The sequence below is a fragment of the Petaurus breviceps genome, unplaced genomic scaffold (assembly GCF_028583685.1).
Source record: "Petaurus breviceps papuanus isolate PSGF00001 unplaced genomic scaffold, PetGlider_PUasm1.0 81, whole genome shotgun sequence".
In the NCBI taxonomy this organism is placed as follows: domain Eukaryota; kingdom Metazoa; phylum Chordata; class Mammalia; order Diprotodontia; family Petauridae; genus Petaurus; species Petaurus breviceps.
In genome coordinates this window covers 8,776,725-8,803,033 of record NW_027186546.1, presented here as the reverse complement: position 1 = coordinate 8,803,033, position 26,309 = coordinate 8,776,725, and the positions used below count along the sequence as shown (strand labels likewise).

At 38.4% G+C, this 26,309-nt stretch overlaps 1 protein-coding gene across 1 annotated transcript in view; it reads right to left on the bottom strand.

Annotated features, from left to right (window-relative positions):
* The window catches only part of LOC138176139 (inter-alpha-trypsin inhibitor heavy chain H2-like), a 58,811-nt gene extending 32,913 nt beyond the window's left edge, over positions 1 to 25,898 (bottom strand). The window contains exons 1-14 of the mRNA XM_069106909.1: positions 25,725 to 25,898; positions 25,148 to 25,387; positions 24,751 to 24,904; positions 24,477 to 24,662; positions 22,165 to 22,239; positions 18,750 to 18,788; positions 15,513 to 15,685; positions 13,198 to 13,302; positions 11,270 to 11,432; positions 8,002 to 8,109; positions 6,472 to 6,600; positions 3,888 to 4,004; positions 2,150 to 2,318; positions 1,041 to 1,166 (exon numbers count right to left, since the gene is read on the bottom strand). Coding sequence (XP_068963010.1) covers positions 1,041 to 1,166; positions 2,150 to 2,318; positions 3,888 to 4,004; positions 6,472 to 6,600; positions 8,002 to 8,109; positions 11,270 to 11,432; positions 13,198 to 13,302; positions 15,513 to 15,685; positions 18,750 to 18,788; positions 22,165 to 22,239; positions 24,477 to 24,569 — 1,297 coding nt within the window. The 5' untranslated portion in view covers positions 24,570 to 24,662; positions 24,751 to 24,904; positions 25,148 to 25,387; positions 25,725 to 25,898. The remainder of the gene's footprint in view (positions 1 to 1,040; positions 1,167 to 2,149; positions 2,319 to 3,887; positions 4,005 to 6,471; positions 6,601 to 8,001; positions 8,110 to 11,269; positions 11,433 to 13,197; positions 13,303 to 15,512; positions 15,686 to 18,749; positions 18,789 to 22,164; positions 22,240 to 24,476; positions 24,663 to 24,750; positions 24,905 to 25,147; positions 25,388 to 25,724) is intronic.
* Between the last annotated feature and the right edge of the window lie 411 nt (positions 25,899 to 26,309).

Genomic DNA, 26,309 nt, shown 5'->3' with positions numbered 1-26,309 from the left:
CTTGGAGATTATTTAATCACACTTAGTAAATGCTGTATTTTGAATGATGTCATGTTTTGATCTTCTCTGTTCTTGGTTTGTCACTGAATAAAATAGAGAGCACCTATGCTGGTATTTTGAACCTGGGAAGTTGCCTTTGCTTGGCATTACATTACAGACTCATGGTCGGATTTTTAATTCCTCTCTTAACTTTACCCCAGAGCAGCTAGGTGGCACAGTGTATAGAGTGCCAGGCCTGGAGTCAGGAAGATTCATCGTCCTGAGTTTAAATCTGGTCTCAGACACTTACTAGTTGTGTGACCCTGGACAAGTCACTTAACCCTGCTTGACTCAGTTTCTTCATCTGTAAAATGAGCTGGAGGAGGAAATGGAAAACCATTCTAATATCTTTGCCAAGAAAATTGCAAATGGGATTATGAAGAGTGAAATGACTGAACAACAACAGACTTTCACCACATTTTTACACTTTTACATTATTGGCATGGTATTATAAATATAAGGTCATAAAGTACTTATCATTCATTAGAGAGAACATTTCATAGAGATGAGATAATACATATACATGAAACAACTCTGTTATGTACCACTCTCTCAAAGTCCAGTGTCCTGTACTGAGAAGATGAGGAAACTCTCTCCAATAGTGCCGGTTGGCTCCTTATGTGCAATTTGTACTCTTAGAGTATAAATTGCATTGCCTAGGGCACCTAGAGATTAAATGATTTCCCCAGGTTCTGAGAGCCAGATGTATCAGAAGCAGGATTTGAACTTAGTTCTTCCTGGCTTCAAGTCTTGCTCTCTAGCCACTATGCCAAGCTGCCCCTCATTAATAAATGTTGACTGAATTTCATAATTCAGTCCAACAAACATTTATTAAAAGCTCCATGGTAGAGTAGATTTCATAAATGTTGAATCAAATGGAACAGTACTAGCCTAAAACAGGCAAATGCCATCAGATCTCCCAGTTCCAGCCCATCACTTGTTCTTTGATACAACAATCAGTGGAAACATTGCACGATCACAGAGCTCTCAGTGGGGCTTACCTACTGTTGGATCTCCATCAGAAACCAAAATAATCAAAGAGACCGAGTTGGGGTCTAACATCCCCAGGTTGCTGGCTTCATTCAAAATAAAAATTGCTCTCATGAGAGCTTCGTTAATGTTTGTGCCTGTTTAAAAAAAAATAAACCAAAAAAACCCTGCTTAGTTGCATACTCTTCCCTCTCTCAAAAACAATCACACTGTTGATTCTATTTTCTTTTGTGATTATTTATGAATAATTTATCCATTGTTCAAATCATATCTGTTTGCTTCCCAAGTGTCCCAGATTTCAGAAGCTGGGCATACTTCCACTTGAGGAGGGAGTTCTCTACTTCTTTGTATTTCCTCATTGCTTTAGAATTGGAGTAGCCCCTTCTGGGCCCCATTTTGCCATTTAAATACCCTGAATCAGGGACCTCAAAAATTTCCTCCCTGCCGCCTTTCCCCATTCTGAGTAGCAATCATGTAAGCCTTTGGTTCAGATTACTATATAATGCCTTCAAAAGGCCTTTGAGAAGAATAAAAATGTATATAGTAGTAGTGAAAATAGGTGACTATTGTGAAAAATTCAGAAAAACCCATGAAATTCACATCTGAAACCATTGACTTAAATCAATTAAGTTCTCAACTTTCTGAGAGGAGTAACATTTTTCATGTAGGATAATTGATAAAGGATTGTAATTTCATTTATTATACTATATACATAGAAGAGTTGGTCCCTCCCTCTTTTCACCACCCCTGTGAGACTTCAGCCAAAGAAGAAAGTCTAGAGGAGGACTAAAGGACAATTATTAATTTAAAGAGGATATACAGTTGAGCTTTTCAAGCCTCAGCCCCTTCCTAGGGTGGGGAATGTCTGTTTTACTTCAGAAAATCTCTTTACATTTCAATATCTCTGTTCTTTAACTCTCTGGGCTACATACATACATGTGTATGTACACATATAGATACATATACATATGTACATATACACACATACATATACAAGCATAAATACACACACTATATATATGAATGAAGTGTATGTATGATGTTCCACAATGCCCTCTGAAGCCTCTGGAATTGGACTTTGTTGCTATTTCTCACTGGGCATTGGGTCAAACCCACATACCCCCATTGGGCTGGATCTTCTCAATATACTTCTTGGCATCAGTGATCTGTGCATTAGTGGCTGGAACTAACTCATCTCTCCAACTTCTGACATTGTGGTTGAAATCCACCACTGAGAACTGGTCTTCAGCTCTTAGGTCATCCAATATGGTTTTCATTGCTTCAACAGTCTATTTAAAAAATAGGAGTGAAGAAATCTCCATCATATAAGTCAAAAGCCTGGGTGACAATGAATCTGTTTCTGCCTGTCCTTTGGGAAGCCTTTTATGGACAACTCTAACCAATATTTCTCTTTTCCCCAAGTACTTATTTTATATACTTCTTATTGTGGTATTGCTTTTTAACAGTTTCATCTGTGTGTAACATCTCCCTATGTAGGCAGTGTGCTACAATAGAAAGAGTTACAGAATTTGAAGTCAAAGGATCTGAGTTCAAATCTTGGTTCAGATTCTCCTAACTTTGTGATCTTAGGCAAGTCACTTGGCTTCTTTAGGTTTTAGGTTCTTTGTTAACTAAGGGATTGGATGAAATGACCTTTAAAATCCCTTCCAGCTCTAAATCTGTGATCCTATGAGACTGTAAACTACTTTTGGGGTTAGCTCTCTTTTTACCAAACAGTGTTAAGCATATGATAGATGAACAATAAATAGATAAATAAATAAATGAATTTGGCAACAAGTCTAAATTTTCTTCTTTGCAACTTTCATATATTTCTTAGACTGTCAGCGTGTACTTTTTCATATTGTTAAATAATTATTCTGTAGTTGTTTATGGTATATATGTGTGTTTTTTCTCTCCCTCCAGTTAAGTTGCAATCTTTGAGAGGCAATATGGGAGAAAGAGCCCTAGATCTGGAGATAGAAGATGCAGGATCCTATCCCAGTTTTACCATTAATCTACAAGGTGACCTTAAGGAAATTATATATCCACCCTGAGTCTTCATTTTCTCTTTTGTAAAATGGAGAAAATTTTTGTAATACTTAGCTCATAGGAATGGAGCCCAAGTAAAAAAAATGTATATAAATTGCTTTATAAAAGCTAGTTATAATAATAATAATAATAAGTAGAATTTATATAGCACTTTAAAGTATGCCATAGTACGCTTGTTGTAAGGAAAAACTTCCTAACAATATAATGTATCCAAAACAGGAATCAATTGCCGGGGGGGGGTAATGAGTTCCCCATCACTTAAAGTCATCAGGCAGAGACTGGATGACCCATTGATGTGTTGTAGTGGGAATTCTTTTTGGGGTTATGAATTAAACAAAATGAACTTGGAGGTCTATTCCAACATTGAAATTCTATAATTTTGGATTCTTAAGTGCTGAGGGGATGTGGAGTAAAGGAAGAATAAGATGGAGTTATTTTGGGACAGCTTTTTGGAGAAGAATTTTTAACTTTGGAAAATATGAACACGGATTAGTGAAGAGGAAAAATTATTTTAGGTGAGGGAATTACTGAAGATTGGCTTGGCTGCAACAGAAGTGTTCTATAGAATCATATAATCCTAAGAAAACAATCCATTTCACTCTTAAGTTCATCAAGGAACCAGATTTTCACATTCACATATTTGCAATGATTGAATCTGTGTACAATAGCCATTTTGTGTGTGTGTGTGTGTGTGTGTGTGTGTGTGTGTAAGCTAGTACTTGCAGAGATGGGACAAAGAAGGTCAGAGATATCTCCTTGCCCGTTGCACCCATGATTGGCCTTGTAGTCATGACCTTTAAAATACTTACTTGTTTCATTTTAATTCCCCACATTGATCCACTGACATCAATGACAAAAAGGATGTTTTTAGGAATTGGATCCAAGCTTTCAGGAGCAAAGAAGTGGACAAAATAACCATTAAAGACCTGTAAAAGAATGACGTTCCAGTCACTAGGCCTGTTTTCAGGGATAAATAATGATCATGTCAACAATTCTGAAATACTTAGTTCAGCATGAAACAGTCTTTAGAAGGAAAAGCCATATTCCTTTGGAATAATTTACTCCCAAGTTCTCCTGTATTCTGGTCAAAAGCCAATGAGTTGTTTTATCTTAAGGAGCCATAAATATAAAAAATAATAGAATGAGAAATAATCTTGAGTTTTATGTGGGTCTGATCACTCTATAAAGATAAAATCTGCATAATTGTATTGCATTCTGTTTTTCAGATAAATGTCTATTGCTTCCTTTTGAAATTAAAAAAAAAGCTTATGTATAGGAAATGGACATATTGAAAGAAATGGACCATTACTCATTAATCTTCTCAGCAATTCTCTGAAGTATTACTTAAAATGTTAATATACTGCATACTTATAATCTTAATTGCTTTAGATTTAATATAAATCTGCTTTATGATAGGCACCAGTCATTCTGTTTTGATCTAGTACCCAAGGAACCTTTTTCATTATTACTTACCCTAGTAAAAAAGAAAGAGTCCTTAAGTTAACCATATTCTACATTTTCACAAGCAGCTTCCACAATAGCTGTGCCACTTCTTCCATGTTAAGCCTCTTGTTACTCAAAAGATTCTTTGAGAAATCCCAAACTTTATCTACCAAGTATTATTTTGTGACTGTCTCCCACCCCACAACTTTTCTGAAACCTTTTTCCAACAGCGACCTAATTGCAAAGGCCATCGACTCCACTTTAGAATTGAGCTCATTAGATTCAGTTCCATTCCATTCCATTCCATTCCATTCCATTCCATCTATACAACAAAGATTCATTAAATCCCTACTCCTCATAATGAATTCTTGACCATTCTCTAAAGCCCAAGCCAGAAGTCATTTCCTCCATGAAACCTCTCCTGATCCCATTGTCAGCAATGACTTTTCCCTTCTAAGTCTTCACAGAGCACTACTTTGCATCTTGAGGATCAAGAGGTCATCAGTGGGAAATTACGCCCCCTTCCCCATTCCGCCACTGGATGACAGAGGCTGGATTCAAAAGGAACTTGACAGTCCAGAGCATTGAAATGAATCTAATAAGATAAAATTCTATAAGGACAAATGTAATGTCTTGCACTTGGGTACAAAGTTAGCTTTATAAGAAATCTGATATAGCAACCCACAAAAGCTAATGCAGTCTTGGGCTGGATTAAGAGGAGTGTAGCTCCCAGGAATAGGAAGGAGAGATTCACATCATACTCTTACTTCATTAAACAGAATATGGGGACAACTAGGTGGTACAGTGAATAGAGCACTGGTCCTAGAGTTAGGAGGACCCAAGTTCAAATTAGGCCCCAGACACCTACTAGCTGTATGACCCTAGGCAAGTCACTTAACCCTTATTGCCTCAAAAAAAAAACCAGCATAAGGAGCAATGTGTTTAATTCTGGGGGTCACAGTTAAATAAGGACATTGATAAGAGTGTGTCCAGAGGAGGGCAACCAGGATGGTAATATATGAAGATCAGTTGAAAGAACTGGGCAAGTTTAGCTGCAGGGTCAAGAGAGGGACATGATTGCTGTCTTCAAGCATTTGAAAGGATGTCATTCAGATGAAGGAATAGATTTCTCTGTTTGGTCCCACAGGGCATAGCCAAAAGCAATGAGTAGAAGTTTCCAAGAAGCAAATTTAGATTTGATGTCAGGAAAAAAATTCTTAACAAGAAGAGACAACAAAAATGTAATGGTATGCCTTGAGAGGTGATGGGGTTCCTCCTCTTTGGAAATTCTCAACCAGAGGCTAGACAACCACTTGTTGGGAATGTCATAGTGGTAATTCCTTTCATGTATGTGTTGGATTAAATGGCTGCTAAGATTCCTTCCAACACTCAAATTCTAAAATTCTGTGATTCCTTCAAGCACTTATCATGTATCATTTATTATTCCTGATTTATATGTAGAATGTGAACTACATGAGAGCAGATACCATCCTTTATTTTAAACTTTCTACCATCCTTAGTGCTTAATAAATAGTGACTATGTGCATTTAGTAAATCTTTTCTTTATTCAACTGAATTGGGTCTGATGAATTATCATTTTTCAGTTTTGTTACCTGATTTGACCCTTATCTCATGCTCCATAGCCTGGTTCCTTCATCTTTATAACATCTTATGGAGAATATAAAGGCTCTTGTTATCCTCAACTACAACCTTCTGTTTTTATTGTATTTCCTCCAGACCCCACATCAGCAAATCCTCTTACTCTGGCGAATCTTGTTTAGGAACCAAAATAGAGAAATGCAATTCTACACCTTTCTCTAAAGTCTGTGGACCTGGTAATTCTTTGAAATGGAATTTTAGGCCACCAAATCCATGGTCTTTTTCTGTTGCAAGAAAGGTCTTGACTTGGTGTTTCTAGAGACTCCCAAGGTAGAGCTGTTATATACTTACTTCCAATTCACCAGCTTTCTTTTCTCTAATCACATCATACTTGATGACCAACTGTCCATCTACTGCAGTCTCAGAACAGCTGGAGCATTTTCTCTGTTGAGCTACTGTTGGTTTAAAAGAAACATGTGCCTAGAAAAGAATAGAAACATGAAGGTAAAGTCCTTCATAGCCTGTCCTCTTCTTCCATTTCCAGTGATCTTAGGATTCTCTTCTACCCACTCTCTGCTATGTACCCTGCATTCCAGTGATGTTTTTCTCCTTGCTGTTCCTCTCATATGTCATTCCATCTCCTGATTCTGAGCATTTTCTTTGGTTGTCTAGCATGTTTGGAATGTTCTTTCTCATCATCTCCACCTCCTGGCTTCCCTGGTTTCCTTCAAATCTCACCTAAAGTTCCACTTTCTGTAAGAAGTGACGGAATTAACCCAGTCCTCCTTAATCTTAGTACCTTCCCTCTAAGACTGTCTCCAACTTATTTTGTATATATCTTGTTTGTACATAGTTGTTTGCATGTTGTCTCCTTCATTAGACTACGAGCTCCTTGAGAACAAAGGGCTATTCCCCACCCCCTTCTTTGTATACTCAGCACTTACTATAATGCCTGACACATAGTAGTTGCTTAATATATGAACTGACTGGCTTCTTCCATTTCAGGAAGATTGAACTCTTGTTAAGCCATGCTGGGTTGACTGATGGAGCTGATGGAGGATCACTCCTTTCAGCTTACATAGGTGGATTGGTTCTGCTTAGTAACCATTCCACATATGAAGTGGAAATAATGCTGAATTTGGAGTCAGAAGATCTGAATTTAAATCTTGGTTCTGACAATTATTAGCTGAGTGACTATGGACAAACTGCTTAACCTCTCTGAGCCTCAGTTTCCTCATTTGTAAAATGTGAAAAATATTTACTACCTACTTCATAAGGTAACAAACCTTGAGCTTGCAAGTAAAGTGCTTTCTAAAACTTAAAGCAGTAAATAGATGTTAGTTACTATCATGGTAATAGCCCCAGTATAAATTCCCCAAAGGTGCTGTGTATAGGGAATATATACAAATATATGCCAGCTTCCTCCATCTACCTTCTAAAGGGTAAAATAAAACTATTTTTACTGGTGGCTATATTGCCTTTCTGAGAGTTTTCTCTGCTGATCATAGCTGCTATGGTAGTTGAAAATTAACCACAATTTCAAGATAATTTTAGGTTTTATTAAAGCTATACTCAGTCCACTGGCAGAGGGTTATCCTGTTGGGGGTAACTGAGGTCCCCAAATAGAGCCAGGTTGGAAATAGATTTCTGGGAATTCTGTTCTTAATTTACTATTGTGATCTAGACTTGACTACAGTTACACTCCACTAATTCACATTAAGCAGTTCATAGTGCTTACCTGGGGAAAAATTACATTTAAATATTATCTTGCCTTGCCTTGAACCTTTCTCCTTTTTTTTGCAGGGCATAAGAAGAAGATAGCACAACTCATAAGCTAATAGGTACTTAGGTTAGTTGCTACCAATGCAGTATTCACTTTACCTTTTGTTTCCCTTTAGTTATAACTGGAACTCCATCAAAATGGTCTCCAAGATTTTCTGGAACATGAAGGAAACGAATCCCTTGTGGCTCAACAATCCATACATCTACCTAGAAGTGGGTAAGAAAGGCATTTATAGCGTTAACAATCCCTTTAAAAAAGAAAACCTTTTTTTTATTTGTCAAATCTTTATTGGGTAAGTGGGGAAGGTTGGCAAAGTCCAGTTTAGTCTTCTTGGCAGCAGCCTTCCTCCTGGCACCCACCATTTTTTTGATGAACTTAAGGGCTCACTTAGCCTTGGAGACTTTTAATAACTCCATGGCCCACTCTTTCATAAGAGGCAAATCCACACACCTCCCAGATCATATCTCTCACAAACTTTGTGTGTTTGGTCAAGTGTCCATGGCAGCTGCAGTGTGGTGACTTCAAAATGTTTTTGGTAACTTTGTGGACCTTGTTGAGGTCTACAGCCATGGAGTACCAGATAGCCATGGCTGCGGTGCTACTGTAGCCCCAATGGCAGCTGCAGCAGAAGCTGAAAAAAAAAACTTTTAAGAGAATTTTCAAAAGATGGCAGAATAAGTTGGAAGAGAGCACTGTTCCTCAAAATCCTCTGACAAAACAGCAATAGACATGCCCCTCCAAACCCAAAAAACAAAAACAAAAAACCTAGAGATATTGAACTTCAAAAGTAAATTGGCTCTCCGAAAATGAAGAGGAATGATCTGAGAAATGAGAGAAAAAAAATAAAAGCTCAAATACAATGATTAGAAATTGAAGCAAAAAGACAAAAGCAAAATATTAAGAATTAAAACAAACAATGGCATCAGAAGTGAGACTGGAACAAGATACATCCACATGAATAAGTAAAAAACCAAAGAACCAAATAAGGGACAACACAAATGATGACAAAATTTAACAATCAGGAAAGCATGGACAATATAAAACAATGACTTCACTGATAAATAACATTTTTGTGCTGGAGAGCAAAACTGTGGAAATAGTGGGAAAAATGAAAAAACAAGTGAAAAAAATTACCCAGATGGGAGAATGTTTGAAAGCTTTGCAAATAAAGCTGATGGATCTGGAAGACAGAAATGAGAGAGATAATCTAAAGGTTGTCTAATTCTCCTAAAAATGCAGAGAAGCACATATATATATATATATGAAAATTACCTAGAAGAATAAGTCAGTGAAAGATTGCAGATTGGTAGACTTCACAGTACACTAACAGGTATGAACCCTAGATTCAGTTCATCACATTGTCACAGAATAATTGAATCTCAGAAGTAGAAGATATCCTGTAGGTAATTTAGTTCAATCCTTAGTTGCCTCTTATGGTCATTTAGCATTTGCCTAAAGACCTTTAGTAAGGAGGAACTCATTATTTCCTGAGGTAGTTCCTTCCGCTTTTGATTAGTTCTGATTTTTAGGAAGTTTATCCTGGTATCAAGCCTATACCTGCCTCTTTGCTCTCAGTTCTGCTCCCTGAGTCCAAGCAGAATAAGTCTAATGTGGCTGGCAAGTCTGCCTTTCACATGGCAGCCTTTCAAATGATTGAAAACTTATGCTGGCATAATTTCAAGGTCCTTATAATACTTCATTTTCTTAGGTATGGTCCACCACTCTAGCCTACTGAGATCTTTTTATATTCTGACTCTGTCAGTCAATGTGTTAGTTACTTCTCCCAGCTTTGTTTAACCTGCAGATTTGATAGCCATGCTGTCTCTGCCTTTACCCAACTCACTGATAAAAATGTTAGACAACACAGGGTCAAGGACAGTTAGCCAATAAGCATTTATTAAGTGCCTACTGTGTATTAGGAACTGTGCTCAGAACTAGGGAAGCAAAAATCAGCAAAAGACAATCCTTGCTCTCAAGAAGACACCTGGGGTTCTGCAACATAGACCTCCTTCCAAGTGATCATGGACCATTAATGACTGTTCTTCGGGTCCATCCCAACAATTCCAAAGATATCTAACTGTCTAGTCTATTCACCTGTCTCCATCTTGTCCATAAAATTGTGTGAAAAATTTTGAATGAATGAAGCCTTTATTAAGTACTTACTATGGGTAAAGCACTAAGGATACAAATAGAAAATTGAGAGTCGCTACCCTCAGGGAGATCACAATCTAATAGGAAGCTGCAAGGAAGTTTGTGTGTGCCAGAGATGACTGGGATTTTGAATCCTCTATAAAGGGAAACTGGGGATCATCCCCAGTCATCCTGATTTATATCTTGCCATGGTCCTAGATGGTTCTGGAGGAGAAAGTGAGGCTGGTGACTTTGCACAGCCCTCCCTCATTTAAATCCAATTCACCTTCCTGATGCCATGGTCCTCTTTGAGAATGAAGGACAAACAACCTGTGAGTACTATTGGCTGCCCCACTGGGGACCCAACTGGCCAGTTCCAGTTGGGCAATGCAATTCTTTCTTCCTTTCCTCTCCTTTTCTTTTCTCCTTCCTTTCCCTCTGTCCACATAGGGTATCATACCCTTACCTGTGGGTGCTATGCCCAAAAGAATGTAAATTTTCATTGCTGATACTTCTCAGGATATCTTGGGGTTTGTAGGCTAGATTTCTTTCTTAATGACATACCTTAAACCCAATTCACTCTGATTCTCATGGATTGGCCAACAATAGGTCCCAGCCCAAGCCTCCTCAGGTCATTATCTGGGCCCTGATGGCTGAGTGAGTGTAAATAGCAGTTATTTCTGTTTTGGCTAGAAACCCTGAGGGTCTTCCCCTCCCAGACTGATTTTTTTTACTAGGTAAAAAAGGCCATTCTTTGTCTAATTTCTTTCCTAGCCTTAATTACCGAATGGGCATTTCCTCAGTTAAACTGAGACCTGGGAAAGACCTTAGCTTAAAAAAGTCAAGGTCTCCCACTGCATCCAGGGCCATCTCCAGTTGTCCTATCTATATCTTGCCACTGGACCCACATGGCTCCAGAGGAGAAAGTGAGGCTGGTGACTTTGTACAGCTCTCCCTCACTTAAATCCAATTCACTTGTAAGGTATGGCTTTACCTTCTTGATGCCACAGTACTCTTCGAGAATGAAGGACAAACAACAGTGACAACACTCTTGAGCTATGATAATCCAATCTTCTTGTGTTCTTGGATTCCTGACTCACATTTCTCAATCATTCTCTTTGAAAAAGCACTCAAGCTTTAAAATTATTGAAATGTAAGATACTAAATATTTTAAAATTTCACTAAGCTTTTTTTTTTTTTTGACATTCTATATTATGTGAATAAGCTCTTTCTTACCTCTAAGTGTTTGGCTAATCGACCAGGCTTCAGATGGAGCTTATGTTCATAGGATCCCAATTTCCTCCATTTCACTTCTTGGTAATGAAGCTCAAACTGCACATTAGATCCTGGGAGGACATTTACTTCAATTTTGAAATTCTCCATATCAAGAGAGTTGCTGCTGAAAGTGTTATCCAAAAAAATAAGCATTATTCCAAGTGTAACAATATAGAATGATTCTTCAGCTAATTGGCATAGTGGATAGAGTGCTGGCCCTAGAGTCAGGGAGACCTGATTTCAAATCTGGTCTCAGATACTTACTAGCTATATGACTCTGGGCAAGTCACTTAACTTCTGTTTGACTCAGTTTCTTCATCTGTAAAATGGGGATAATAATAACACCTATTTCCCAGAGTTGTCATGAGGATCAAATGAGGTAATATTTGTAAAGTGCTTAGCAGTACGTCTGGCACATAGTAGGTGCTTAAAAAATTCATGTTTACTTCCTCCTTCCTTCCTCCAAGTACATCACTTAGACAGAAAAAGGAGATAGATGAGGAACTTGGTAAAACTAATTGTAAGCTTAGCAGAGAGGCAGTATCTATTAGTGAGAGGGCAATCCAGACATCTTCTATATCTCTCAGTCAAAAGTAGAGTATCTTGGGCCCAGAGATATAGAGGGTGCTGACAGTACTTTGCTCCTTCAGCAGCAGCTAAGCTCAGCTTGTGGTTAGCAAGAATAATTTTTTAAAATAGAATTTCACAGATGGTATTTCCAACCCTTAGGACTGGAGCCCAGCTGAGTTCTATCCCAGTTGACCCTGCCATTTGCTTCACTCAGAAAATAAAGTTATGAAAAGCAACCAGGCTTTCCTGGTTTTGGTGCCTTACCCACCAGGCTTCTCTGTGGACTTGTTTCCATCCTCCCTGGCTGTCTCATATTATGTAATTATGCCATTATTATTTAGTCATGTCAGTCATGTCCAACTCTTCATGACTCCGCTTGGGGTTTTCTTGGTAAAGATACTAGAGTGGGTTGCCATTTCCTTTTCCAGCTCATTTTACAGGTGAGGAAACGGAAGCAAACAAGGGTAAGTGACTTGCCCAGGTCACAGAGCTATTGTCTGAGGTTGTATTTGAACCCAGTAAGAGGAGCTTGGCACTCTATCCATTGCACCATGTAGCTGCCCCATATTGAGAGTACTTTATCTCAATAAGGCTTATTTGATTTATTTTCCCTGTGTTAGCTTATGTACTGTGTTGTGTTTTGTCTTGTGATGTTCTGCCTCTCAGCCTCATCAGTATTCTCCTTTAGAGGCATGTTCCATTGACCAGGACTGGGATTCAAGGCTTTAACAGCTACCTTTGTGTTCTAAGCCATGACCTAAGTAATATAGAATGCAACAGCTAGGATCAAGAACCCAGTGTCCCAACTGTAGGACCTTTCTCCTTCTGGGCACCAGAGCTGTGAGTAGGGGCCTACCCTGAATCATGTAGTTCTTTGGGCTCTTCCCCTGGCATCCTAAGAGACAAATAAGGGAATCTGCTAGCTCCTTCTTGTAGTGTATCCTAGAATCCCAAATTTCACTCAAACTCCATTGAGACAGTGGGATCTGTGCCCCAAAATCTGATGTCCAAGATCTCTGAGGCATTTTTGAGGGTTTTAATCCCTTTTGCATCATTGCATTTACCTTAGTTAATTTTGGAGCACCTTTTATGCTTCTGGACTCTGGTGATAAAGATAGTTATAGATATACATGTGTCCACTTTTGGAACAGACTATGGAGAGATTTAGTGACTTATGTGAGAAGTAAGACAGTATTATATCCTTTTAAAGCCCACATAATTTGTAACTGGAGAAGAGGGTAATCCTAGGAAAAGGATTACAGAAAGAGTTTAATAGTGGGGAAAAAGAAAAAGACAATGGGTCCTTACCCTGCTCTTACCTCACCCATCCAGTAGTTTTGCCTTTGGCTCTTGCCTGTGCATAGAGCCCGCGAGCCACAGTTCTCTCTCTAATAGTGCTGGTAAATGGTACTCCGTTAACAATCCTAGAAAAGAATTGGAAAGGATCCAGTTAGTCCAAGGATCTAGTTAGGAAACAGACCAGCCTAATAATAGCTACCTTACATTTTTTTTTTTTTTTGCCTTTAAGGCATGATCATTTGCCTAGCAGGTGCTGTCCTAGGTTCTGGAGACAAAGACAAAAATGAAACCGTATTTTGCTTTCAAGGGAGGGGGCATTATAGAAAGGGGAAAGAACATATATATACATAAGTGTATACAAAATATGTGCAGATAGTTTTTTGAGGGGATAGTAAGAGCAGCTGGGGGAAATAAAAAAAGGCCTAATATAGAAGTTGTTACTTGAGTTGAACTTTGAAGGAAACGAAGCATTTTAGGATATAATGGTGAACAGGTAGAGCATTTCAGACATAGGGGACAGATTATATAAAGGCATGGTGTTGGGAGACAGAGAATAGTGGGTAAAAAGCAGCAAAAAGGCCAGTCTGGCTGGATAAGCAAGTATGTAACAAACTGTAAGAGCCAAGGCTGGCTCTTATGTCTAGTGTGATTTTAGGGACACTGGAAGGTCTCCTTCCAAAAATCCAAAACACCACAATGCCCTGTCTTAGTGAGCTGTCTTATTGAGGACACCTAAAAGCTAACTACTGGATTTCTTTCTGCTTTATAAAATGTCAGTGAGCTGGGAGGAGTAGCATATTAAATCCTTAACTACTCATTGTGAATTAATTAGATTATTCCCTGAAGGTCTAGAGGGACTCAGAGTAACATGGGAACATTGAGTGCCTGGGCTAGGGGCTTTGGAGGGCTTGTATGGGGAACCAGTGCAGAAAATGTGTGTGCAAATGTTTCAGCAAATTTGTCTTTGGCTGTCTTCCCTTTTAACCTAACTTCTCTTCCCTCATTGAGCTCTTTGTGACTGCTAAGGGCTTCTCTCTACCACCTTCTGAATATGTTTTGCTCTAAGCTCAGCTGATACTCAATCTGTACTAAGATATTAGAAAATAATGATGTTTCACCCCTTCTTAAAGATAATTATATTTTATGAGAGAACTCTTAAAATTAAAAAAAAGCCTTCAAAACCCAAAGGAATGAAACTTTAATAGTGAAATCAGATACCTTGTTGGGCAAAGAAGATATTAATAGCTGGGGACCTTGTCCAGCACTCCTTAAGCCTCACTAAATAGGTAGTCAACTGTGTAAAGCCAACCTTGTGTTCAAAATTAATTTTGTCTACTTCACAATTTGTTATAGAATCATCCCTTCTAAAAAGTGTGAATTTTTAAAAGGTGCATAATCATGTTTGAGTTTTTCATTACTAGTCAGGATATGAGTACAGGTCTAGTAAACATAAGAATTGATCATTCTACATCTCCTGGGTTGCTAGGTAGCTCAGTGATTATAGTATCAGGCCTGGAACTGGTCAAATCTGGCCTCAGACCCTTACTAGCTATGTGACTCTGGACAAATTATATAACCCTGCTTGCCTCAGTTTCCGCATCTGTAAAAAAGATCTGGAGAAGGAAATGGCAAATCACTTCAGTATCTTTGCCAAGAAAAACCCCAAATGGGGTCAAGTCAGACCGGACTGAAAATGACTGAACAACTAACTACATTCATTATTTTTTTTTGTCTAAATAAATGGACCATTGACTTAATCAGCCATGTGGTTTCTATTATATACTTAACTTTAAAAGTTTTCTTCCATTTTGAAAAAAAAAACCCTGTAGTTATAGAAGTGCCAAAATAATCTAAAGAGTTTCATCATTTATGGGCTATGAAATGATTTTAAAACTTGTTTGAGGGGAATGCATCTTATATGAAGCCACGTTTTATTGACTCGGGAATTTTGAGAGCCAATATAATGAAGTGGGGAAAGGAAGGCCATATGAGACAAGAGAAATTGATTCAAATCCAAGCTTTGCTATTAGGTCACTGTTTGACCCTGGGCAAACTACTTTAATCTCTCTTAGACTCAGTTTCATCCTCTGTCAAGTGAAGGGATTGAATTATATGATCACTAAGGTCCCTTCCAGTTATAAAATACTATGTTTCTATGGTAATTGATTTTTTTTTTTTACACATTCTCTTTTTCTCATCATTGGTCACCTTGTTATATGAGAGAACTAAGCTTAACTAAAGTATATGGAAAGTAAACCTTCCTTCTGTCTTATTCAATGTAGAGTCACAAAACAGAGCAAATGGGAAGTCCTGGTAATAGTTAAGGCTTACTTACATGGAGAAGTTGGTAACAAAGGCTCCTCTGGGTATCTGAACATCTAACTCTACATTCTGTGGATATGGAGAGTTATTCACCACTTTGCTTTGGACAATAGTATTAGCCACTCGGGATGTAACTGTAGATTGGACTTTATAACTATAAAGAGTTATTTGGTCATCAACATTTTCCTGTGGTTGAGAAAAAGGATTATAAATACCTGAGGTGATTAAGAAATGAAATAGCCATACATATAGGAAAAGTACATAGTGTTACTATACTTATTTAAGACTTTATCTTAATAAGCTATAGGTAAACACTTTGTAAATTATAAGGTACTGTAAAAATGTTATTTGTGCTTTTAAAAACATTACTTTTCTACATATAGTAGTTAGAGGGCTGCTTTTAATTTAAGATTTCTTGGGATCCCTTTTACCTTTATTATTAGACAGCGAATTTAGAAATAAACTTGGAGATTAAGGTCAAAGTAAGAAAATGTAGGAGAAAATCTGTAAATAAGGGGGCCAACTAGAGTAAGAATGCAGGGGGTAGCAATATGACAGGAAATTGGCCCAGGGTGAGGCAACAGGGCTTGATGGAACCTCTAATGTTCAGTTTCACTTCCTATATTTTTATCTTGGCTCCTAATTCAATTTGACAAAATTTCATTAAGCAACTATTATGTTCTAGGTACTGGGGTTATAATAATAATAATGTCCCAGTAGCTGCCATCAAGGAACTCACATTCTACTAGGACACAGTACATACATAGAAAAGTATAATGTAAAATAAGAATTGAAGGAGACAAGGGATAGAACAAAAGACTGGAGATATTTGAGGAGGAAGAGGGTATATTTATCAGGAAAGGAGTATACCTTACCCATAAAGGATGGCCTGCACATGCATGAAGGTGGGAGATACTTGCCAAATTCAGGAAATAGTATCATAGTTTTGTTAGAACACAGTGTGGGGAGAATTATGTGAGATAAGGCCAGGAAGAAGGATTGGTGATTTTGAGATGCTGGTGGTCCATCTGAATGAAGATCCCCAACAAGAAGTTGGAAATGCTGAACTGGAATTCATGAGAGATGAGGGTTAGATATATAAATTTGGGAGTTGGCTGTGTGGAGGTAATAATTGAACCTATGGGTGCAGATGATGAAGTGAGAAGGTAAGGAGAAAAGAGAAGTGAGTCTAGGATAGAGCATTGTGGGGTACCATGTCTAGGAAGATGAACAATGAACCAGCAAAAGAGATTAGGAAGGGATGACTGGACATGTAAGATGAGAATCAAGAGAGATCAGTGTCACAGGAGACAAAGGGAGATGGTTCTGGAAAAGTCGAAGGTCCACTGTACTGAAAGCTGTAGAGAGATCAAGGAAGATGAGGCAAGAAAATGTTACCAGATTCAGCAATCACACCTAGCAAGGATGGTTTTAGTAGCGTATTGGACCATGGGAAGTCAGATTGCAGGGATTCAATTCAGATGGCTGGGTGAGGAAATGAAGACAACAAGCATAAACTATCCTTTCTAGAGCTTGTGTGTGTGTGTGTGTGTGTGTGATGGACTCCTTTGATAATCTGATGAAGCCTACAGACTTCTTTCCAGAATAATTTTTAAATGCATACAATGAAATGCATAGGATCATATTAAAATACAACTGTTGAAATATTTTAAAAACAAGTTCATGGACCCCAAGTTAAAAAGCCCTATGCAAAGTTTACCTGTGACAAGGAGGAGAATTACAGGAAGATAAATTGAAGAGATCTTTGAGTTAAAGGGAAGTTTAAAAAAAATTTAAAGATAGAGAAGAACAAGGCAAGTTTGTAGGCAGTGGAGAAGAAGGCAGTAGATAGGGAGAAACTGCTGCTGAGAGATAGAGGGAATTGTTGAAGGAGAAAGTTCCCAAAGCAGTTGAAAAAGGATAGGATCAAAGGCACAAGTTGAGTTGTTGGCCTTGGCAAGAGAAGGGGAACCTTATCCTCTGAGACTGGAGCCAAGGAAGACAAGACAAGTGAAGCCATACACAGAGTATAGGAGACAAGGGAGCTCATGATGGATTGCCTTGATTTCCTCAGTGAAAGAAACAAGCCCTTTTACTGAGGGGTGCTACAAGTGGTTGGGGACTGAAGAGAGAAGAACTATATTGTGTCAGAGTTAGAAGAAATCATTTAGGTCAGATCTCAGGTGATGGGGAAACCCACTTGAGGAGGCTGTGAACATCAGCTCTGGGTGGGTTAATAAAATAGAGACTCAATTAGAGAGGAATAAAAGTAATACTGTGTAGGAATGACTGGTCAGTTCTCACCAAAGAGTTCTTGCACATGGTGTGATAGACCATAAGCTCCTTGAGGGCAAGGTCTGTCTTATTTTTATATTTACAGTTTATCACACATAGTAGGCACTCAGTAAGTTCTTATTGGTCATAGATTCTATGGTAATGGATTTTTCCCCCCACATACTCTTTCTTTCATCATTGATAATCTTGTATGAGAGAACTAGGTTTGACAAGAATAGATATGAAGTAAACAATCCTTCAATCTTATTCAATATGTAGCTGTGGAATATAGAAAATGGGAAATCCTAGTCAAGGTCAAGGCTTACTCACATAGAGAAGTTAATGTGAATAAGCCTGGCACATAATAGGCTATTAATGAATACTTGATTGATTGGTGACACCTTTCAGTCATTTGATTACAACAAGCAGCGGCCCCAAGACTGCAAATTCTAAAAAAAAAAATAAGCCCTTCATGATTTTAACATTTATTTCACACCCTGTAAATGCCTCCCCAAATACCCTTCTACCTCAGAGCTCTGAACATAATTGAAATATTTTTTGATGTTTTCTTATCATTTTAGAATGCTGGGCTAATTAATATTAAAGAATGCTATTCCCACATGAAACTCTTATCCTCCCAGGTAAATGGAGCTGTTTTTACTTAAATCAAAACCCAGCAGTCGTCTGAAAACAAGCACAAATATATCCATAGAATTTCTAGGGTCATTGGTAAAACTTGAGGATATTAAACATATTGTCAGCATTTCTCACACTTAAAAGTACACCATATACTTCAGCACTACATCTTATAACCTCTTTCCCAGGTTATTCAAGGAAACATTTCAAGTCAGGTAAATACCCTCTCAGTAACCAAGACAAATAAAACAGCAGAATTGATTTTTAGATAATGATTTGCAGAAAGGTCATTCTGTCCCTCATTTCCTAGTGCACTTTTATGGAATTAAGGTGAACTTACCATTACTTCATCAGATTCATGATCACTGAATGTACTTCTCTGGGAAAAGAAGTTAGAAAAGAAGTTACATTTCAATAGTATGTTAATTAACTAGAGCTCTGAGGATTAAAACCTATTGCTCTGATAAAATGCTCTGGTACAGTAAGTAGCAGAAACTCATTCATTGTCAGCCAAGCAATAGATATTGACTCGTATGAATGCTGGATATATTTCTCAGCCTCTCTGTGATTATTTGCCCATGACTCCAAAGCTAATGGTTGAAGAGTGTAAGTACAGTAGAACAAATTGATATCAAACAGCTAGCCTGACCATGGACTTTATTAATCTCTCTTCCCAACCCTTTCTGATTTGAGTGGTTGCTTTGCAGGACCAGGTTTCACATGCCACCTCTGACACTTTAAATCTATGTGACCTTGGGAAAATCACTTAAACTCTTTGGGTTTCAGTTTGCTTGCCTGTAAAATGGACTTATACTAGTCGGTCCTTTTCCAGCTCTAAATTTATGATCCTTTGATCCTGGAACCAGACAGTGTCTCAGTTCACTCAACTGTGGAAATGGGTCATAGGGTCAGTTGTAATGGTTGACTAATTGGCATGTTTAGCATGTCAGATCACAGAAGTCAAGTGAGGAATTTAATTTGTTCCACCACATCCCCAGGTAGTGCACAAGATCTGCCAAATTCTTAGTCTTCCTTGTCTCAGTGTGCAGGATTTTTGACTGTCCATTTTTAGTTATCTGCTATTCAATCTGGTGTTTTGGAGAGAACCGTGTTATCTTGTATCTTCCAGCATCCAGTGGAGACTGATACCTGGTGCTCAAATAAATCTTATTGTCTCTACTTTCACATCATCTCTTGTATATATCCACTTATCTCTACTTTTACATCCACAACCATAGTTCAGGCCCTATCACCTCTTACCTGGACTGTTGCAATAGCCTTCTGGTTGGTCTCCCCGTACCAAGTCTCTTCCTACTCCAGGAGTCCATCTACCACTCAGTTGCCAAAACAATTTTCCTAAAGCTTGTCTGATTGTATAACCTGTACTCCCCTCCCTCCCCCAACTCAGTTCACTCTCCCTATTACCTGATCAATCAAATATAAATTCCTCTGTTTGGCATTTAAAGAAAGCCCTTTACAACCTGGCCCCATACTATCTTTTGAATCTTCTAATATTGCGCTTTTTTCCATGTACTCTGTGATCCAACGATATTGGCCTAACTTGCTATTCTTTACACAAGAGGCTTTGTCTCCTGATTTTGTCCCTGAAATCCTCTCCCTTTCCACCTCTCTTTTGGCTTCCTTGCCTTCCTTCAGGAGTCAGCTCAAATTTCACTAAATCCCTTTCTTGATCCATTCTCCTGCCAGCCCCTTCCTGCTGTGATTACCTTCCATTTACACTGCATAGATCTTATATGTAAAAAATTATTTACACATTGTCTCCCCTATTAGATTATGAGCTCCTTGAGGACAAGGACTATGTTTTTTCCCTTATTTATATCCCTACTTATTATGTGCCTGCATGATGTCTTGAGGTCTTGTTGAGGTTCTGCATGAGGTCTTGTTGGCTGACTGACTAACTTAAGGAAATCTTCTATGATGCTGTTATTTGCTCCAGAACTACAGCTCTCATTGTGGGGGCTTCACGGGCATGCATTGAGTATGGGTTGGGTACATCTAGCTATGGTGAAACACCCTGGGGCAAGTATTTCCTTTGCCCCTTCCCTTTTCTACTCAACCCCACCTTTTATGCACTCCTATGGATGTCTTCTTTCTGCCATTGGTTGCCAGTCAGGTCATTCCTGTTTCTAGCCTTAATGGTACAGTAGGAATGGCAAGAGAATGGTATTATGGGAAAGCTTGGGGAATGACAGGAGGTGCCTATTATTGTAGTGCTTTTGTGACCAGTAGAAGTGGAAGAGGGTGACCTTTCATCCTGAGTGTTAGGAAATTCTTTATTTTAAGGCATGAAAATAGTCATTAAAAGCTTAAATGCACCCAAATAGTACATTAATAGCATATACTTTCTTTTTTTTTTTTTTTAACAATGAAAGGCATTTGGATGAACCTGAGAAGTAACAAAATTATATGCCTATGTCAGATGGGTTTGTCTTTGTACACCTTCAGGAGAATATTATGCTCTGCTTTTGAGATGGTTGGGAAAAATGTAATTGTATGGTATAGGTCTTTTTAATCTGCTTTGCTCTTGAAGTGGAGATAGAAGGGAAGAAAGCTAGTTAACTAAGGGATTACTAGTAAAATGGCTGTTAATATTGTAACCTACCATGAATTCAGGAGACTTCCTGAGTGGGTTGAGTACACCTGGGATTCTAAGACAAATGAATGAGCCCAGTGCAGAGGTGAGTGAATCCCATCATGCCATAGCAGATGATAGTCTAGGGTAGGAGACACAATTCTTCTTTGGGACCATGAGAGAGTCCAATGTTGTGACATGGAACTCCTGACCTAAAAAGTGCTATTGACTGAGATAAGCCTGAAGATTTGAAGCAACATAAAATGTCTTAGAAGTTTAAGTTACTCCCTAAGATGAGACTAGGTAATTTTCTTTTATGTGGAACTTCAGATTATGCTCATGGGTAGTAGAGTGGTCTAAATTTCCAGCCCATCTACTGCCATGTTTTGAGAATCCAGGTGTTGTAAGTGGATTGATCTCTGGTCTTGGAGTCAGGAAACCCTGGGCTTGAAACCTGTTTTAGATACTTACTAGCTGTGTAATTCTGGATAAGTTATTTAACCTCTCTTCTTCATCTGTAAAATGTGTGGAGTGGATTCCATGAGTTTCAGAGATATCTTCCAATTTTAAATGGATGATTCTATGACCTTAATATGCTGTATAGTTTTAGAATTGCATCTTCTTTTTTTACCTTATATATAAATACTAAAAATGGATTGCCGGAACCTAGAGTTTGTGATGTCATAGGGAAAATATGAAATAGAGTAGATGCCAGAATTAAGCATCCAATAATTCAATTCAAGAAACTATATTAAAAACAAATTATGTATAAGGTATATAAGTGGGCAGCTAGGTGGTATAGTGGATAGAGCCAGGCCTGGCATCAGGAAGACTCATCCAGAGTTCAAATTTGACCTCAGACACTTACTATCTGTGTAACCCTGGGCAAGTCCTTTAACCCCGTTTGCCTCAGTTTCCTCATTTGCAAAATAAGCTGGAGAAGGAAAATAGCAAACTACTCCTGTATCTCTGTCAAGAAAACCCCAAATGGGGTCACAAAGAATCAAACATGATTGACAACAACTCAACAACAATGATTGTGATAGCTGCTCTAGTATATACCCTCAAGGAGCCTACATCTGACTCAGACTTCTCTAGAAAGTCAAAAGGTAGCTATTATTTCTATCACTGGTTTTAGTTTCAGACCTCACATTTACTGTACCTGGTACCTTCTATTCTCAGGAGCAAAAGGAGACTTTCTGGGATCCATCTCCACCAAATCTTCATAGTCCATGAACTGGAAGAGAATTTAAGAAATATTCCAAAGGTTAAGCCACTGACAACAGATAAGACACTTCTGATAGGGACTGAGGGTGAAAATAGCTTCTGGGCTAGAATGCCAAGGAAGGTTTTGGATTCTCAAGAATAAAATAAAGGATAATTCATCTTTTTGAGATTGCATAGAGTCAGAGTCCAGACTAATTGACTTCTTGAGATCCATTAAAAAAATGGAATTCTACAGTCATAAAGATCTTCCAAGCCATCACTGCTCTATATAAAGTGCTTTGCAAACTTCAATGTGCTATATAAATGTCAGCTATTATTGTTAGAAAATTTTAAATGGTTCATCCTTAGTCAAATATCAAAGAATAATCTTTATTGATTTTGTAATTTCCTATGAAAGCCTAGGAATAATTGAAAGCTATGCTAGAGAAAGTTCATATAATGTTAGAATTGAAAGTAGCATTGGAAAGCTTCTTATCCAGAAGTAGGGAACCTGCTGGCCTGTGGCCTTCTAAATCCTTAGGTGTGGCCTTTTGACTGAATCAAATTTTACATGGATTTGTTCTATAAAATCTGAATTCAGTCAAAAGACCACACTTAAGGATTTAGAAGGTCACATGTGTCATTAAAGGCTGGAGGTTCCCCACTGTTGGACTGGTCTAACCTCTTCATTTTGCAAATGAGAAAGCCAAAACCTAGAAAGTCTGGTTTTTCCATGATCACATAGCAAGGGAGTGGCAAAGATCTTAGGTCTTCTAGGATGATGTATTTGAGTATACTCCACGATAGAAGGGAGGTAAATAGATAGACAAGGCAATTGTATTAGTTAACTACTTAAATGATTAATTGCCAAGTTTGCTAGAAAATCAGTTGGAGCCACAATCTTCTAAAGACTTAGGGGGTGGATCTCAGGAACATTAGATATTTCTAATTGTGTCCAAACTGTATATGCCTGTCTATGAACTGACTCGAAATCAAATGTATGTTATTGACCTCAACAATGAGTCTCCAAGAAGTTTAAAATGGCATTGTGTCCCACCAATGGGAAAGAATGGGAAGAGGATTAATTGGGAATCCTGACTTCTTTACCCAAGCTACAAATATTGTTGTGCTTATAGGTTCTTTTCTTTTTTTCCCTTTGATCTCTTTGTGTTATAGGCCTAGTAGAGGTATTACTGGGTCAAAGGGTATGTGCTATAAGAAATGACAAATGTGTCAGTTTCATTGAAAATGTTAATGAATTGATGCAGAATAAAGTGAGCAGAACCAGTATAATTATTAATACTATAATAATAATATATTATTAATGCACAACATAATATATTATAGCATGTTATATAATAGTATTAATTTTTTTTACTATCATGATAACATGAAAAACTCTGAAAGACTTAAGAATTCAGATCAATGCAATTACCAAGAATGATTTCAGAGGACCAGTGATGGAGAATGCTATCCATTTCCCAACAGCGAGGTGATGGTCTACATATGCAGAAAGAGATACACGTTTTTGGATATATCCCTCCAATTTGGAAATTTGTTTGTTTGACTATGCATATTTTTTATAAGGGTTTTGGTTTTCTTTCCTTTTTCCTCTGGTGGGAGGGTGGGGAGGTCAGAAGAATAGAAGATAAATGCTTTTAATTGAAAAAAAAATCAATTTAAAAATCCTTGACTCTGGCACATTTTCCAAGTACAATGTGTTTAACAAATGGATCATTTCTAAGCAGACAGAAAATTAGTTGCAAAACTGCCAGAATATTCTTTTTAGCATTTAAATTTTTTTTTTTGCAGCTAATGTACCCTGCCAGTGCAGAAAGTAGTGGAGAGAATCTTAACTGACTGAGAATAGCTTCTGTCCTCTGCCAGCCTGCTCCCCCTGCTCTCTGTCCCCATACACCACTGAAGGTGCAGAGGTCCTGGAACTTTGGACCACAGCTCTTCCTTAGAGATGAAAAACCCTGGTGCTTTGAAAATGGATTTTCCTGGCACATTTCTATTTCATCGCTTAGTGTCTGAATGAGAACAATACATTTCACCTGGCTTGCCTCTCATGCAAAGCATTTTAATGTTTTAAGAGATATAAAATTCTCTATAGTAATCAGAACATGAGACAGTCTGAGAATGTGGACTGAATTTTATGAGAAAGCTTCATTCCACACAGGATTCAGTTAATAATAGCAAGAGCAGGAGGCGGTTTGGAGAGCAGAGCCTCAGATGTTCAGAAAGGCGCTCTGTGGAAATACTCACTTCAGGGAGTCCATTTGTAGGGAGATCCAGGCTTCGTGCTTGGGAAAGTAATAAAAAGAGGAGGAAGCCCATGAGCCGTTTCATTTTGTTCATCTTCCTCGCCCAGAGCAGCCAGTGTGGGAAGGACTGCACTCCTATGTACTATGTATGCCAAGTTCAAAGGAGAGACAGGGAGGTATCGTTGGGCTAAAAAAAAATTAAAAAGAAGAAAGGGGAAAAATTCAAACTTTGCTCAGAAGTGGAACAAATATTTGTTCTAGAACTGACACTTGACCTGTGGGGGTGGAGGAGACATCCGGGGGTTGTTCAAACAGCAAAATGCTGCCCTGCGTCCTTTGATAACAGGTCAGCCTTGGGTGGGTGCTCTTATCTTTGCAAATCTTTGTTGATTTCAACCAGGGAGCCTTTGGAACTCCTGTTCATCTCTTCTGAAAGGTTGGTGCAGAATTACCCAGGGAAAAGGAGAGAGCAAAGTGAAAAGTTACTGGGAATAAAATTCATCAACACTAAATGAAGTCAAGAAGCATTTATTTAGCATTTCCTATGCTCTACGGACTGTGCTAGCACAAGCAGAAAGAGCCTGTCTTCAGGAAGCTTATAGTCTAAGAAGGGAAAACAACATGTAAAAGAAAGATGTAATGCAGTTTGGAGAGACGGGATGAGGAAGGTACCTGGTATAGGGACACGGTAGAAAACATCCAGATAGTCAGGAGAGCCTGGAGAGGAATAAAGACATAGCTGGCCACAGCGTCCTCCTTAAAATTGAAGTTCTGAGAGGAAACAGCCAATTGGAGGGGAAGGAAGACTTCAGAGGCGGAGGATACTTTCAATGAGTATTGTCCAGAGAGCAATTTCCAGGGTGAAGAGGTTTCTGGGTCATGGCACAGAAAATCCAGAGTCTGGAGTGCAGCCTGCATAGGAATGAAGACACAGTTAACTTGGCTATGCTCCTTACAATGGCTTCAAGTCCTACCTCGGCTATGGTACTGGCTGTAGGAGCCTGGGTAAAAGTTGAATTGCCTATCAAACATTTGAAACTGGATTTCCCAGAGGCATCTCAAACTTCATTGTCCAAAATAGAACTCATTTTCTTTCCCCCTAACCTTCTTCCCTTCTAAACTTGCCTATTTCTGTTGAAGGTCCACAATCCTTTTAATCTTCTAGATTATCTCAGCATTATCCTGGACTTGTTTCCCTCCCTCCCTCCCTTCACACACCCAATCAGCTGCTAAATCTTGCCTTTTCTACCTTCACGACATCTTTGCATGAGACCCCCTTCCTCCATTAACACAGTTACCCCTTTAGCTCAGATCCTCATTGCATCTCTCCTAGATTAGAGGGAACCGCCTCCTAGTGGGCCTTCTCTCTTCCAGTCTTTCACCATCCCAGTTCATCCTCTAGCAGCTGACAAAATAATTTCCCTTAAGCACAGATGTTACCATGTGGTTCCTTTTATTAGCCAACTCCAGTGACTTTCTATTGTCCGAAGCATCTAGAACAGTGCCTGGCACTAATAAACACATCAATGATTGATTAAATAAAATTACCATAGACTTTGAGAGATAATTGAGTCCCCCACCCTCCTTTTGTCCCCAGGCAGGACTGTCTTCAGCTTCATAAGAATCTGTTTTTTTCCCAGATGATACAATTTTCGTAGAAAATGCAAGAGGATTAACAAAATAATTACATGAGATAATCAATAGTTTTAGCAGAATAGAAGGTCACAAAATAACCCTAAATCATGAATATTTGTATAAAATCCAGAAGAAACTTACAGGCAACGTAACTTAGAATAATGGCAATATATCAAAATAAAGATTCTGAAAGACAGTA